General features: G+C 40.2%; 1 protein-coding gene across 3 annotated transcripts in view; it reads right to left on the bottom strand.

Annotated features, from left to right (window-relative positions):
* Nucleotides 1-15201, bottom strand: part of Me3 (malic enzyme 3) — a 200570-nt gene that overhangs the window by 102020 nt on the left and 83349 nt on the right. For all 3 annotated transcript variants that reach the window (XM_048787941.1, XM_048787942.1, XM_048787943.1), the window contains 2 exons: nt 9724-9857; nt 6741-6890 (listed from right to left, as the gene is read on the bottom strand). In XM_048787941.1, the coding sequence (XP_048643898.1) occupies nt 6741-6890; nt 9724-9857 (284 nt within the window). The remainder of the gene's footprint in view (nt 1-6740; nt 6891-9723; nt 9858-15201) is intronic.

Genomic DNA, 15201 nt, shown 5'->3' with positions numbered 1-15201 from the left:
TGTAAATCAATGGATGTGTAACTGATGTGATTCTGCAATCTGTGTATGGGGTGAAGGTGGGAGTTCATAACCCACTTGAATCAAAGTGTGGAATATGATATGTCAAGAAATTTGTAATGTTTTGAACAACCCACAATAAAAAATTAAAAAAAAAATCAAGTTCAGAAATGAAGTTTTCAATGTTATGCCAACAGGGCACCTGGGAAATTTGAAGGGATTACTATGGGTAAAATGGACTAAGAGCAGAACATCAATATAATAAGGAGCATTGTGGACTGGTCAGCTGCTGATGGGGTTCATTTGGTCTGGCCTTCTGGGAAAGCACCCATTTTTGAATCACAGCTTTCAGCAAAAATGACACTTCAACAGATAAGCCCGCAAGTTCTGTACCAGTGATCCTTTACTTCTTCTGTAGCCCAGAACTTTCAAACCATTTGCACTGCTTACAGTTTCTCTGAAGCCATGCTTGCTGGACTAAATTCAGTGTGAGTGGACACAACTTTCAGTGCATTTTACAGGTCAGTGGGAGATCAGGGTTATCTTTAGAAAGGTCTACTCAACCCCTGCTTGTATGTATGTATTTCCTTCTCTGAGTAAGGAAATTCTCCCCACACTTACTCTTTTGACCACTATGGCTAGGATTGGCAGGGACATAGGGGAAAAGACAGTGCCAGATTTTAAAAAAAAAAAAGAAACAAAAATCCGTTTGTTTAAATTGCCAGGGAGATCTGCCTCTGGCTAAAGGAAGTCAAACTCAGAACATCCTGTTCTACTTAATAAAGTTTATCCCTGCTCCAGGAAAATATCATCTTTGCCTCTGTGAGGAGCTTTTCAGCAGTTGAATCCCCACCTTCATTCTCAGTCTTCTTTACCCAAACTCATGGATGACTGGGGAATGTCCTTTGTCCTCCCCACAGAGAAAGAAGATCCTTTGGGTGCTTAATTGCTGAGTAGGTCCGTTAAGTACATACTTTTTTTGAAAGTAAATCTCAAAACTTCCTTTGAAAAGGAACAAGCCAATTCCCTCAGTGATTGAAACCCATGTGACTCAGACATAAAAATAAACGTTCCTTCTTGCTATTCCAACATGTTTCAGCAAAGTAGGGTCCAGGAACAATTTAACTTACTCCATGTGACATTCCTGTCAAATAATAGCTGAACAACCTCCTCCTGCTTTGGAGGGGCTCCTCATGCCACTTTTCTTAGATCTATTCCAGCATCCATTCCCAAGCCACAACACCAAACAACCCATAACAGATCCTGAACTCCCCTGCTGGCCTTCTGGGAAAGCACCCATTTTTGAATCAGAGCTCTCAGTAAAAATGACACTTCAACAGATAAACCTGCAAGCTTTTTCTTGTCAGAAAATGAAAAGCATGTATTTTCTTGTACTTTTGCATTTCTTTTCTCTAAAATGCCAGAAATCGTAGAGGCAAATTTATAGCCATAGTGTCCTAGTCTGCTCCAAGAATTAGAGACTATCAGGGTTGGAAGGAACCCCTGAGATCACCTAGTAAAGTTCCCTCACTTTATCCACGAGGCCCAGAAAGGGGGAAGGATTTATGGAATTTCGTACTCCTAGTTGGTGACATGAACTGGGACCAGAAACCATATCTCATAACTCTCAGCTCTTTCTACTAACGTGCAGCTGGGACTGGAGGTACCTATTCTTCTGCTTCCATCATATGCTCTCTACATTCTACAACGAACTACTTTAATCTAGGGTTTCTCAAAGGGTGGTTCTTGCACCAGCAACATCAGTATCATCTGGATATTGTTAGGTATGAAGTTTCCGGGCATCTTCCAAGCCTTGCTAAATCTGTATTTTAGCAAGTACTCCATGATTTCCTGATGCTTTACTTTAATGTGTTAGCTTTATACAACCTATTAACAAGTGGATTAGGAACTAATCAGATCCAGCTGATTTCACAGGTCTTTTTCAATTTAGCTCTTCTAGATGCCCAATTTGGAGGTTAAGTTACTTCTTGAGAAAGAGGGTGTATGGTAAATTTGTGAGCATGAATTAGTGTGGAAAACTGTCATGAACCAACACAACTCTGGGGACCAATCAGTCTCTGCCTCTGTCTTCTATCTCTTCTCTCTCATCTGGCCAGTTCTCTCCACAGACTCACTCCTTTACTTCCTGTTCCTTTTCTGTTCCTTCATAACTAGCATTTACCTTTGGTCCACCATAACTTGACTCTAAAGTGTAAACCACAGCATCTTCTTCTGCCTTTGTTTCCCTTCCCAACTGTAAAATTCTTTCTATGAGCTTTTTCCATGTCTTAGTACAAGTTCCCAAAAAGGACTCCAACTGGCCAGTTCATTTTTAGAGGCAGGCTACCCAGCGACATATTTGCACAAATAGCTTACCCTTGAGTATGATGTTTGCTCCTATCTCATCAGTTGTTGGCATCAGATGGGTAGGCAGCTATTTCCATTACAAAGTGGTAATGGCACAGGAGAGCCAGGAAACTGGGGGTGCAAGTCGGGAGAGTGGTGATAGGAGCTACAGGAGGAAGCCTAGGGAAGGAGGAGGACGTGACTCCCCTGTTCTACAAATCCTGTCACTGAGACATGAGGGAAGTTGGAAATGGGACTCAATTATTTGGCTTTGCTGAGAGCCAAATAATTTGAGAGACTTTTTTTTTTTTTCTGTATGTGACTATAAATGGGCTCCAGTGGATACTTAGGAAGCAGAAGCACATGATTCATTTACCAGGGTTCCTTTTGTAGGTGTGTATTTTTGTGGGTGGTGGAGGTAGAGTGGCGGAAGAGAAAAATGTTCCAAGAAAATGAGGTTCACCAGATGTATTGACCAGGAAGCAAGATACTACAAGGAGGAGAATGTGTGCCTTAACCATACAACTTTGTGAGGATTAGGATGAGGAAGAAGAGATGAAAAAGTAACACCCTTTAAATTTATGAGGAACTTTGCAATTGATAGGGTATATTCACATGCATTTACTCATCTGAGCTTTGTAAAAACCCCCTTGGAGGTGGAGTAACAGGACACAGGTTATTAGGGACTGACCCATGGACTTTGGACTCTGGACTCCAGCCCCATTGCTCTGTTCATCATTGTATCCTGCCCCTACCGTGTGTGTGTGTGTGTGTGTGTGTGTGTGTGTGTGTGTGTCTGTGTGTTTCCCCATGTCCCTCTTGTGTGCAGACTTACCAAACAAGGGAGTTTATAAGAAGGCAAGCCTGCAAATGTTTATGTCAGAGGCACCATATTTACCAGAGCCAAGCAAAGCTGGCTTGCATATTCAGGAAAAGCATGGGGAATTGGCTTTGAGTCAGCTATAATGTCTTAGACAAGTTAGTTTACTTTTATTCTCTATAAAGCACCTTTTAGGGTTGTTGTAGGGCTCAGATAAAATGTACATGAAGTATCTATCCTAGGGCCCACCATGATTGTTGCAAGCATTCAGTAAATGGCAATTGTTAATAATGTGTATTAACTGTTACTGTTGGGTTACTGGCCTGTATGCAGAAACCCACCTGTTTGTAGATAGCAAATTGGCTTAGGGTCAAGGGCTGCTGGTTTTGTCCAAATCCAAATATTTCTTCAGGTATTATCAACAGAGCGAGCCTCCAACTATGTAAAACCATGACCCACTCCTTTCTGGACCTCTTTAACTCATTACAGTCTGTTGTCTAATTCCTCACAGGACTTTCTAATGGATTTATTAGTTAAGCACAAGTATAGATAATTTAAATTCTGAATCCCAAAACAGAAGACAGTGATATTTCAGGGCACTGAGATGCTCTCAGTGGGTTTATGGTTTACATTTTTGGGTGGGGTGTTTCAGTCAGATGCCCCATGCTGGGGATATGGGTCAGACAATTCATGGCTACTGAACATCTATTAGGGCGAGGCCCTTGACATATTGAATCTCATGAAATCTTCACAAGAAGCCACATGAATAGGTAGCATTCCCATTTTACACATGAAGAAACTGAGGGGGCACTCGCTAATTGTAATGTCATCAGGAGCTGAGAGTCAAGGTCAAGATTTCCTGACTTCCAAGTCCAACCTCCTTTCACACCATAACCTAGCTTTGACCAAACTTTTAGTTAGGCTACTGAGTTCTTTTTGACTAGGCTAGATGGTGAGCTTCTCTTTCTGTCCTTGAAGTACCCACTTTGTGTAAGAATCTTACTAAGTTCAGCAAAAATTTCCCACCCTTAGTATTTAACCACCTTGAAAACTTATCACCCTGGCTTGCCTTCAGCAATAATCTTATCAGACAGTTTAGCCAGGAATTCCTTATTCTTGATGTTTCCTTTTAGTAATTTTAATAATTTTTCATTCACTGACTCCCATCAGGCTCACTGGTTATAGAACCTTACTTGTCCTTGTTGGAGTTGAGACCAGTCTTCTTCTTTACTTCTGTAATCACTGCACTCTGTTGCAGTCGTCCCTATACCTCTGGCCATGGCCCCCTTGAATACAGTTTGCTTCACCATCTTTAATAGGTATCTTGAAAGTCTTTTGCTATGACCCATACAAATTAGATCTCACACTGGAACTGGAAATTTAAGTTTCACAAATATGTACACTTTGAAATCTAAGAAGATGAAGAAGGTGAAGACAATGCTGGTCAAGAGGAGGTGGCCTGGGGAGGAAGAGTATTCACTGACACTGGATACCATGTAGTTTCCTCTCCATACCCATCTTCTGGGTTGAATTCTGTCCTGGCCTCTGTCAGAGCTAGCTTTCATTATTTCTAAGTCACATGCTGTTGACCTTCAGAGGGCATTCCTGCAAGCCAGGCCCATAAAGGCACATGGAGAGAATGTGCCAGGAGAGAGGAGTATAAGACAGGGAGGGCCAACAGAGTCCAGAAGCTTCTCCTGTATCTAGTTGCCTAGGACCCTCAGGTGCCCCTGAGATACTCTGGCATCTTCTTCCTGGTTATGAGGTGATGCAGAGCCCAAGTGTGTCGGAGACTCAATTTTAGAATCAGCTGGACTTAATTAGCTTTGGTGGGGGGCCAGGCCCTTTCACAGAGGATTCCATTGTTCCCAGGAACCTGGCAGGAATGTTTATCATTTCAGAAACCGAGAAGTCCTGGCTCTCTTCCTCTTGGCCTCAGGGCTGTCCTCCCTTCAGATGCTAATCCATAAAGCCATTCTAAGCCAGGCCTCAGATGAAGCTCAGGGCTGGGGTGGAGCCAAATGCTCATTTTCCCCAGGAACAAGGCAGGTGTGAAATCAACACCTGGAAAGCAGCCAATGGAAACCTAGAGTAACAGCTCAGAAAGGCAAATGTCAAATGACTTAATTGGGTAATCATCTGAAGAAGGGTTTGTGCATAACACATGTCGGAAGTCTGCACCAAGAGGGGAGGGACTAATCCAAGAAGATGGTTCAGTCTGCCCGAGCTGGCCTCAGGCTCACCCAGCTGCATGCTCCAGGACTGGCTGAATCAATTCCTCCCAGGAAGGCTTTGGAAATGGTACCTGGTAATCCCTACCTTAGACTCCTGGATGGTCAAATATACATGGAGCTCAATGGCACCCACCCTGAATGCCCACCAAATGTGCACAGACCTGAACCATGGGACAGAATACTGTGATTCCAACAGCATGGTTGAGTCCTGGCTTTGAGAGTTATAAGCTGTGTGACTTTGAGCAACTTACTTCTCTGTCTTCTGCTTCCTCATCTGTAAATAGAATGATGAAAGTGCCTACCTACAGGGGGACTGAGATAATTAAGTAAGATATGTAAAGATTTTAGGATTATAGTTGGCCTTTGCAGTTATGATTTTCTCCTGGTTCCGGTTCATTTATAAGCTCCCTGCTTGGTCAGTTTCATACTCATTTCCTATGCTGTGCTTCTAGCTTCTGCAATACACTGTCTACCTCTACCAAAGGATAACTTGGTTCTCTGGGAGCAAGTGATTGGCAGAGGCCTGTTTCTACCTGCATGGAACCCCTCACTGCTGCCACACCAATGTCTGTGGTTGACCTTTTGGAGGACCTTGAGTGAAGCTTGAACCAGTATGAAGCAGTCCCCTATTAGTCCAACCCCCTTGGTAGTGTGAAGGAGACAAAGGACTGTCTCTTTTGGGCAGAATCCCTTGTCAATTCTACCCAGTTCCTCTACTCTCCTGTTTCACCACTACAGAGTCCCAGAGCCCATGCATTCTAGTCAGAATCTGTGGGTATGCTTGGATCACTGTAGACAAATGCTTTTTTGTCTCAATTCTTTGCATTCACCTTTCATGACAGCACAAATTTAAAAAGCTGTCATAGACCCATGATTATCTGCTCCCCATAGAACACATCAACTGTAAACCCTGATTTAGAAATCCCATATAAATGTAAATTACACATCTATACATGGTACATTGTATGTTTACATACCCTAACACAGGCTAATAATATTCTCTGGTAATATTCCATTACATATAACACTAATAACCACTGATCATTAGTGCTAGAACTGTGTATTTCTATATCAGGCACTTGGCACTGAGGGCTCTTTGGAAAATCTTCCCACTTTTCCTATTAAAAAATTATATATATGTGTGTATATATATATATATATATATATATATATATATATATATATATATAAATGAACTCAACAAGACAAAAAGACAAAAAAGTGACATCTTTAGAAAACCATCCCCAAATTCTTTAACTCTGGAAGGAAATGCAATGCCAATATTTTTGCCTAATAACATGTCATTATTGCCCTCTGTGGAATGACCCCTGAGATCCGCTCACCGTGGCCGGCGGAAGGTCAGGCCATAGTGCTGACAGGCCAGCCCCACGGTAGGTGTGTACACAATTGGCATGAACTTCTCCACGTCAGACGTCAGCACTCGGTAGAACAACTTCTCATTCCGGTCTTGGAGCGTCATGAGAATGATGTACCTTGGAAAGGGAGAGAAGTAGCAAGTTGAGCTCAGGATTACCGAAGGCCCTTGATGCTGCTGCTATGGAAAGGCTGAGGCCACTTGGGTTGGTGTGAAGCCAGGGTTCGGGTCTGGCTCAGCTGCAGTGGGACAATCAGGGACAAATTGTCTGTCTCCCTTAAGCCTGGGAACTGACCTCTAAGAAATGTGGAGAATATGAGCTTCCTTCAGTTTTTTAACACTACACGCAGTGTAGGTACTGTCCAAAATAGGTTACAGTAAAGCTTCCAGTGACTTGTGAGATTGGTACTATAATTCATGTTATTTTAGAGATAAAGAGACTAATGGCAGAGAAATTAACTTACCCAAGATTTCATGGAAGAGTAGGGATTTGAACCAAAGCAGTCTGATGCCAGAGTATGTGCCCTCAAACAACGTGTGAGATAGTGATATTACTATATGGACATTGATGAATGAAAATAGAACAAAAGTACTCTGGAGATCAAGTAGGCCCAGTAAAGTACCAGGCAGGAGTGCCATACAAACTGTCCTTTCCTACCACCTATGGCTATTTTCTGTCACGAGCAGAGTGCACAAACAGATCAGTAGCAAGTCATCTCAAGAGGTATAATATGAAAATAATCTTTCTTTTACCTGTTCCCAGAAGCCTGAAATCACCAAGCTAGAAAAAGAGCCTTTCACCCATACTCCTAAAAATGCAAAAACCCCTGGGAGAGAAAACTCAGGGGTTGAGGTTCACATTGAGGTCTGCTGAATCAGTCTTTCTGGACAACCACTTGGGAGAGAGGGTGGGGGCACTGGAGGCCCTTGCATGGAGTGGGCTGAGGGAGATGCCCTGGTAGGGGAAGAGACCTGGGCTATAGGGGAATGAACCCTGGACATGGCACTGGCACTCTGTGTTTGACTTCTAGCTCTGCCACTTACTAGCTGTGTGAGTTTGAGGAAGTCTTGTGACTTCCTGGAGCCTCAGCACCTTCTTCTGCATAAAAGACACTGAACTCTCCATTCTGGACAATGTTTTTAGGAAGGGAAGACTTACAGTAGGGATGGCCAATATCTCAACTCATTGCCAGTGTAGAGGATTCCCATACCCAGTAGCCATCTAGGCACATCTCTTCTTAATTCTACATTCTGCTCCACTCTCTCCCAAAGACAGCCAGTTATTAAACATTTACCAGCCCGCACTGCCCTTACCCAAAGGAAGCTGGAAAGCTTTCTTGGCATTTCTTGAAGTACCTGCTGAAATGAGGGAGTCCTGGGAATGAGTGGATCAAATAGTTAGCATAGCATTCAGAGTGAGCTCTCTAGTGCTCGCAGGGGTGGGCACTCTCATTTCTCCTTGAGCCTCCAGTGCCTTCCTGGCAAATGAGTGAGACCTATCTAGCTGGAAAGAACCACGGAGGGAAGGACTTGGGGAGTTTAATTTTTAAAGTTCAATATCTTTAATAAAGAAAATCTCACTTTGGACTTATTTTAATTTTTATGAATTTAACAGAAGAGGGGGAGGCTCAGATTGTTCAAAGTTGGGGTATGTTTCATGTTATTAGTTGAATTTGTTATATAATTTTTTGTCTTCTTTTCCAAGTGACATGGCTACTGAGTGGAATGATCAAGAAGGCGAGCATATTTGACCTGGGTTGCAGTAGGGCCTTAGAGTTAATATGAGTAAAATCCTTAGAATCTAGTACTTTGGGCGTGGGGATGAGCTGAGGCTTGCTTGTTCACTACCTCTCAGAAGCTATGGTTGATATGTGGAAAACATAGGGGGATAGGTGTAGGATGACTGTGAGGTGCTGCTGACCTCTCCTCTTGAGGGCGGCAATACCATCTGATCCAAAGTCTTGGTCATTTAGCTCTAAGGACATAGAGGGAAATTTTGTCTTCTTCCAACATTTCTTCTAGATCCCATACAATGTGACACATGCATTTAACAAACTCTCACACAGTAGTTACTATGTGTCAGGCACTACCCCAAGCACTTCACAAAGACTAACACATTTTAGCTTCATTTAAGCCCTATGAGTTAGGTACCTTTGACATATTCATTGTATAGATGGAGAATGACCCAGAGAGGTGAGGTAACTTGTTATTAAGCAGTGGAATGTGGATTTGAACTCAGTTTAGAACTAGAGTCTAGTTTTATAGCCATTAGGTTCTGCTGTTCTTAGTTGGAGCATAACAGAGAAGTTAAAAGTATAGACTCTGGATTCAGTCATCTGTGTACAAATCCTGGCTGTGCCAATTTGTAGCCACGTGACCTGAGAGGTGACTACTTTCTTTAGTAAAACTGCTAAACTGACCCAGGGTCTCCCACATGGGGTCTGTGTGTCCACCTGTCTACTGATGAAGATTCAGAGAGGAGGCAGGGTTAGTGACTGCTGCCTATCCAACTGCCAACACAGGACAAGGTGTCCCTGTCCATCTGCCTTATCCCCCACCACATTCCCTTTATTCCAGGAACGATACTGCAAGTACCACTTCCTAACATGCCTCTTTATACATCTTCACCTCATTTCTTCCTTCTCAGTGAAATGCCCTTACTGAACCCCATTGCTGTTTGCTGAAGTCTTTGTGCTTCTTGGCTGACTGGTCTCCTGCCTTCCCAAAAGACCTCCCAGGTACCACTAGTTGAGTTTATATTCTCTTCTCTGTGCTCCAAGAACATGTTGACTATGACTCTGTCATTACAATTCTCTCTCGGGGACATCATCACTCTAATGACAGGCTGGATCTGGGGTCTCTCAGAGTTCTCAGACTTTCCTAGCTGGAGAATATGCAAACAGCAGCTCAGCCCAATAATCAGATAGAGGGGACAGACTCCAGGCACTCACTTGTCCAGGTCACTCTGCTGCTTCTCGTAGTATCTCATGATCCGGAGGAGCTGGACGTCCTGGCTCAGGAAGCAGGGGGGAATCAGGCCATGGATTCCTAGCTGAAGCCTTTCTTCAAGTGTAAAGGCCATCCCCTGGGAAGAAACACACACATAGATAAATGGGTGTGCAGGAAGCCGAGAATAGAGAGTCTAAAGTCAATGAGATTTAGTAGAAAGGGCCCCATACTCAAATTGTACCTCTGCCCTTGAAGTAGGGGGCAATCTTGCACCAGTTACTTTGAGGTTTCCTCACTAGACAAATGACAAAAATATCTACATCATCAGGTTTTTGTTTTGTTTAAAATTTGCTTTTTAGAAGTTTTAGATTTACAGAAAAACTGGGAAGATGGAACAGAGTTTCCACATACCCTCCTTACCCAGTTTTCCAATTACTAACTTCTTAACATTTGTGTGATACATTCATTAGAATCAACAAACCAATAGTGACCCATTATTATAACTAAAGCCCATAGTTTATTCCTTAGTTTTTACCTAATGTTGTCTTTGTTTTATTTATTTATTTTTTGTTGTTCTAGGATCTCACCCAAGAAACCACACTGCTTTTAGTTATCACCTTTTCTTTGTCTCTGACATTATCTCAGATTTTCCTTATTTTTGGTGACCTTGATAGTTTAGAGGAACACTGGTCAGGGTTTTGTACAATGCCCCTGCACGGGAATTTGTCTTATGATTTTCTCATGATTACAATGGAGATGTGGGATTTTAGGGGAAGATCACAGAGGTAAAGTGCCATATTTGTGACATCAGATCAAAGGCACACACAATAAACATGATTTATCACTGTTGATTGAGTCTTCACCAGCTGACCACGTTAGTGCTTTGTCAGATTTCTCTACTGAAAGGTTACCACTGTTTTGGGATTATGCTGCAAAGGAAATTTGTCTCTGTCACCGTTTATTTATATTAGAATAGACTCATGAGTATTTATTTTATACTTTGGGTTATAATTCAATACTGCTTTATTTATTTTGATGCTTAGACTGTTTCAGCTTGGGCCAATGGGAAGCTTTTCAGTTGGCTTCTGTGTCCCTTTGACATTTCCCATAATGTAGTTTTTTTTTTTTTTGAATGATTCCTTACTTTCTGGCACTAAAAGATGCTCCAGATTCATCTGATGTATTGCCTGGACTTGTACTAGCTTCATTTTTTTCAAGAAGCCCTGATTCTTCTTGTGGCATGGTATTGGAAACCCAAATCTTGGCATTGCATTTAGCACTATGCTCCTTATTCTGGGTTTCATTTCTTTTCCCTCTTGACAGAGAGAACAAGGTGATATACTTGTGTCTGTTCAAACCTGGGCATAAACACATATCTGTAGATGTTTTTGTATTCAACTATCTGAACCTACAATAAGTTTCAATCAGTTCATACTAATGTCTCCAACTCTAATCCATGAGCACATGGCTCCAATCTGGCCTGATCTGTAAATTATCACTCCAACAGCAAGAAGCCTGACTCCCAACATCTGCCATCTGTTTAATCAATTGCTCAGTTCCAGTATACACACCAGGATAGTGTCAAAACTGTTAACTGTGCCACCATGGAAGCAACTTTGTAAACTGGAGGACTTAGGCACAGTTTCTTTTGCCATCAGTCTTACAAACCCCACTGTTTCCCAAGTTACTTTTTCCTTCCAACCACTTCACTGAGATTGTCATGTACATTTATAACACAGGCATGACAATTTTCTTGTCATATAGTCTATATACATTCCTTGGATCCCCCAACCTATTAAAAGATTTTTTTTTAAAAACAAATACATTAAGGCACTGTGCTGTAAAATTGTGTGGTTTCTGATAAATATATAGTTTGTGCATCCACCACTAGAGTATCATGCAAAATCATTTTAGTGCACAAAAATCCCATAGGCTGTACTTATTGTTCCTTCTTTCCTCCCCTAAATCTCTGGCAACTACTGATATTTTCTATATGTACAGTTTTGTCCTTTTAAAAATGTCATATAATTAGAATAATAGAATATGTAGCTTTTTCAGAGTTGCTTCTTTCACTTGGAAATAGGCACTCAATGTTCATTCATGTATTTTCATGACTTGACAACTCATTTCTATTTTTAATCACTGAATAATATTCCATTTTATGTTTGTACCATAATGTGTTTCTCCATTTACCTCATTGAAGGACATCTTGGTTGTTTCCAGTTTGGGGTGATTACAGATAAAGCTGTTATAAATATTCTGTGCATGTTTTTGTGTGGTCATAGTTTGAAATCAATTGGGTAGATACGTAGGATTGTGATTGCTATATCATATGGTAAGGTGATGTTTTTAGCTTTGTATGAAACTCTTTTCTAAGGTAATGTTCACCATTTTTCATTTCTACCAGCAGTGAAAGAATTTTGACTGCTCCACATCTTCTCCAGGAATTGATATTGTCATTTTGCTTTGTAAAAATTTTAGTCATTCTGATAGGTAGGTAGTGATATGTCATTATTGCTTCAATTTTCAATTCCCTATCAACATATGATATTGAGCATCATTTCACATGCTTACTTCCTATCTATATTTTTTTTTGGTGAGATATCTGTTCAGTTATTTTGTTCATTTTAAAATGTGTTTTTTTCTATGTAGTTGAATTTTAAGAGTTCTTTGATCTACGGTTTTCATACAATCATTATTCAGATTCTTATGGTCTTTTTTTGCAGAATAGAAAAGCTGATCCTGAAATTCATACAGAAGAGTAAGCAGCCTTAAATAGCCAACACAAGTTTTAAAGAGATCTTGAAACTTACTACAAAGCCAAAGTAATCAAAACAGTGTGTATTGATTTGAGAACAGACATACAGATCAATGGTAAATTGATTTTTGACAAGGATATCAAGTCCATTCAGTGAGGCACGAAGAGACTTTTTAAGACATGGTGCAGAGACCACTGAATTTTCATGTACAATGGAATAAAATTGAAGCCCAACTTGCTTTTTACACAGATATTAACTAAAAACGGGCAATGACAGAAATAGAAGATTGAAAACCAAAACTCTTAGAAAAACCGCAGGCATAGATCTTCATGAACTTAGATTTAGTAATTGATTCTTAGATATAACACCAAAAGCACTAGCAACAAAGACAAATTAGATAAATTTGGTGTCAAAATGAAAAACTTCTGTACACCAAAGGACACCATCAAGAAAGTAAAGAGACAATACAAAGAATGGGAAAAATATTTGAAAATTGTAAATCTGATAGTGTTTTAACATCGGGAATATATAAGAACTAATATATAACACAACAGAAAGAAATACAACCCAATCCAACATGAGTAAATCTTAAATAGACATTTCTCTAAACAAAATATACAAATGGCCAATAGCATATGAAAAAATGTTCAACATTATTAGTAGGGAAATACAAATCAAAATGACAATGAGATATCATTTTACATTTTATTTTTTGTTGTTCTAGGATCTCACCCAGGAAATCACACTACTTTTAGTTATCACCTTTTCTTAGTCTCGGACAGTATCTCAGATTTTCCTTATTTTTGATGACCTTGATAGTTTAGAGGAACACTGGTCCTACTAGGTTGGCTATGATTTAAACACACACACACACACACACACACACACACACACACACAACCAGCTAACAAGTGTTGGTGAAGATGTGGAGAAATTGAAAACCTCATATGTTGCTAGTAGGAATGAAAACTGTTACAGTCTCTATAGAAAATAATTTGTTTGTGCTTCAGAAAGATAGACATAGAACTAGTATAAACCCATCAATTCCACTCCTCAATATATACCGAAGGAGTGGAAGCAGGGACTTGAACAGATACATGTATGCCAATGAGCACTGCAACATTATTCACACCAAAAGCACTAGCAACAAAGCCAAAGGGTGGAATTGACCCAGTGTCTATTGACAAATGAATGGATGAACAAAATGTATAAGCATGCACTAAAAATTTATTCAGCCACAAAAAAGAATAAAATTCTGATACATGTTACTACATGGATGAACATTGAATGTTTTATGCTAAATGAAATAAGCAAGACACAAAAGACAAATACTGTATAATTCCACTTACATGAGATAGCTACACTAAGAAAATTCATAGAAAAGTAAATAAGAGGTTACCAGGAGCTTAAGGGAGAGGGAATAAAAAGTTATTGCTTAATAGTTACAGAGTATCTGTTTAAGGTAAGAAAAAACTTTGGATGGATGGTGTTTATAGCTATACAACATTGTGAATGTATGTAGCAATATTTGATTATACTTAAAAATGATTAAAATTGCAAATTTTGTTTTATATATTTTAACAAAACTTTGAAAAGTTGATAATGTAATTTACTCTAAACTATTGAATTATACAACCTGAAATGGGAGAATTATATGGTACATACATTATATCTCAATAAAATCTTTCATTTAAAAGAGTTCTTTGCACATTTTGGATAGAAGCTTTTTTTTATAATTTCTATTTTTAAATTTTTATTGTTTGTTGTTCAAAACATTACATAGTTCTTGACATATCATATTTCACACTTTGATTCAAGTGGGTTATGAACTCCCATTTTTACCCTGTATACAGATTGCAGAATCACATCAGTTACACATCCACTGATTCACTGATTTACATATTGCCATACTAGTGTCTGTTGTATTCTGCTGCCTTTCCTATCCTCTACTATCCCCCCTTCCCTCCCCTCCCCTCCCATCTTCTCTCTCTACCCCATATACTGTAATTCATTTCTCCTCCTTGTTTTTTTTCCCTTTCCCCTCACTTCCTCTCGTATGTAATTTTGTACAACCCTGAGGGTCTCCTTCCATTTCCATGCAATTTCCCTTCTCTCTCCCTTTCCCTCCCACCTCTCATCCCTGTTTAATGTTAATCTTCTTCTCATGCTCTTCGTCCCTACTCTGTTCTTAGTTACTCTCCTTATATCAAAGAAGACATTTGGCATTTGTTTTTTAGGGATTGGCTAGCTTCACTTAGCATAATCTGCTCTAATGCCATCCATTTCCCTGCAAATTCTATGATTTTGTCATTTTTTAATGCAGAGTAATACTCCATTGTGTATAAATGCCACATTTTTTTTTATCCATTCGTGTATTGAAGGGCATCTAGGTTGGTTCCACAGTCTTGCTATTGTGAATTGTGCTGCTATGAACATTGATGTAGCAGTGTCCCTGTAGTATGCTCTTTTTAGGTCTTTAGGGAATAGACCGAGAAGGGGAATAGCTGGGTCAAATGGTGGCTCCATTCCCAGCTTTCCAAGAAATCTCCATACTGCTTTCCAAATTGGCTGCACCAATTTGCAGTCCCACCAGCAATGTACAAGTGTACCCTTTTCCCCACATCCTCGCCAGCACTTGTTGTTGTTTGACTTCATAATGGCTGCCAATCTTACTGGAGTGAGATGGTATCTTAGGGTGGTTTTGATTTGCATTTCTCTGAC

This window comes from Marmota marmota, unplaced genomic scaffold (assembly GCF_001458135.2).
Source record: "Marmota marmota marmota unplaced genomic scaffold, marMar, whole genome shotgun sequence".
Lineage (NCBI taxonomy): Eukaryota > Metazoa > Chordata > Mammalia > Rodentia > Sciuridae > Marmota > Marmota marmota.
The sequence above is the reverse complement of the archived record's forward strand: the minus strand, read 5'-3'. Positions and strand labels throughout refer to the sequence as shown.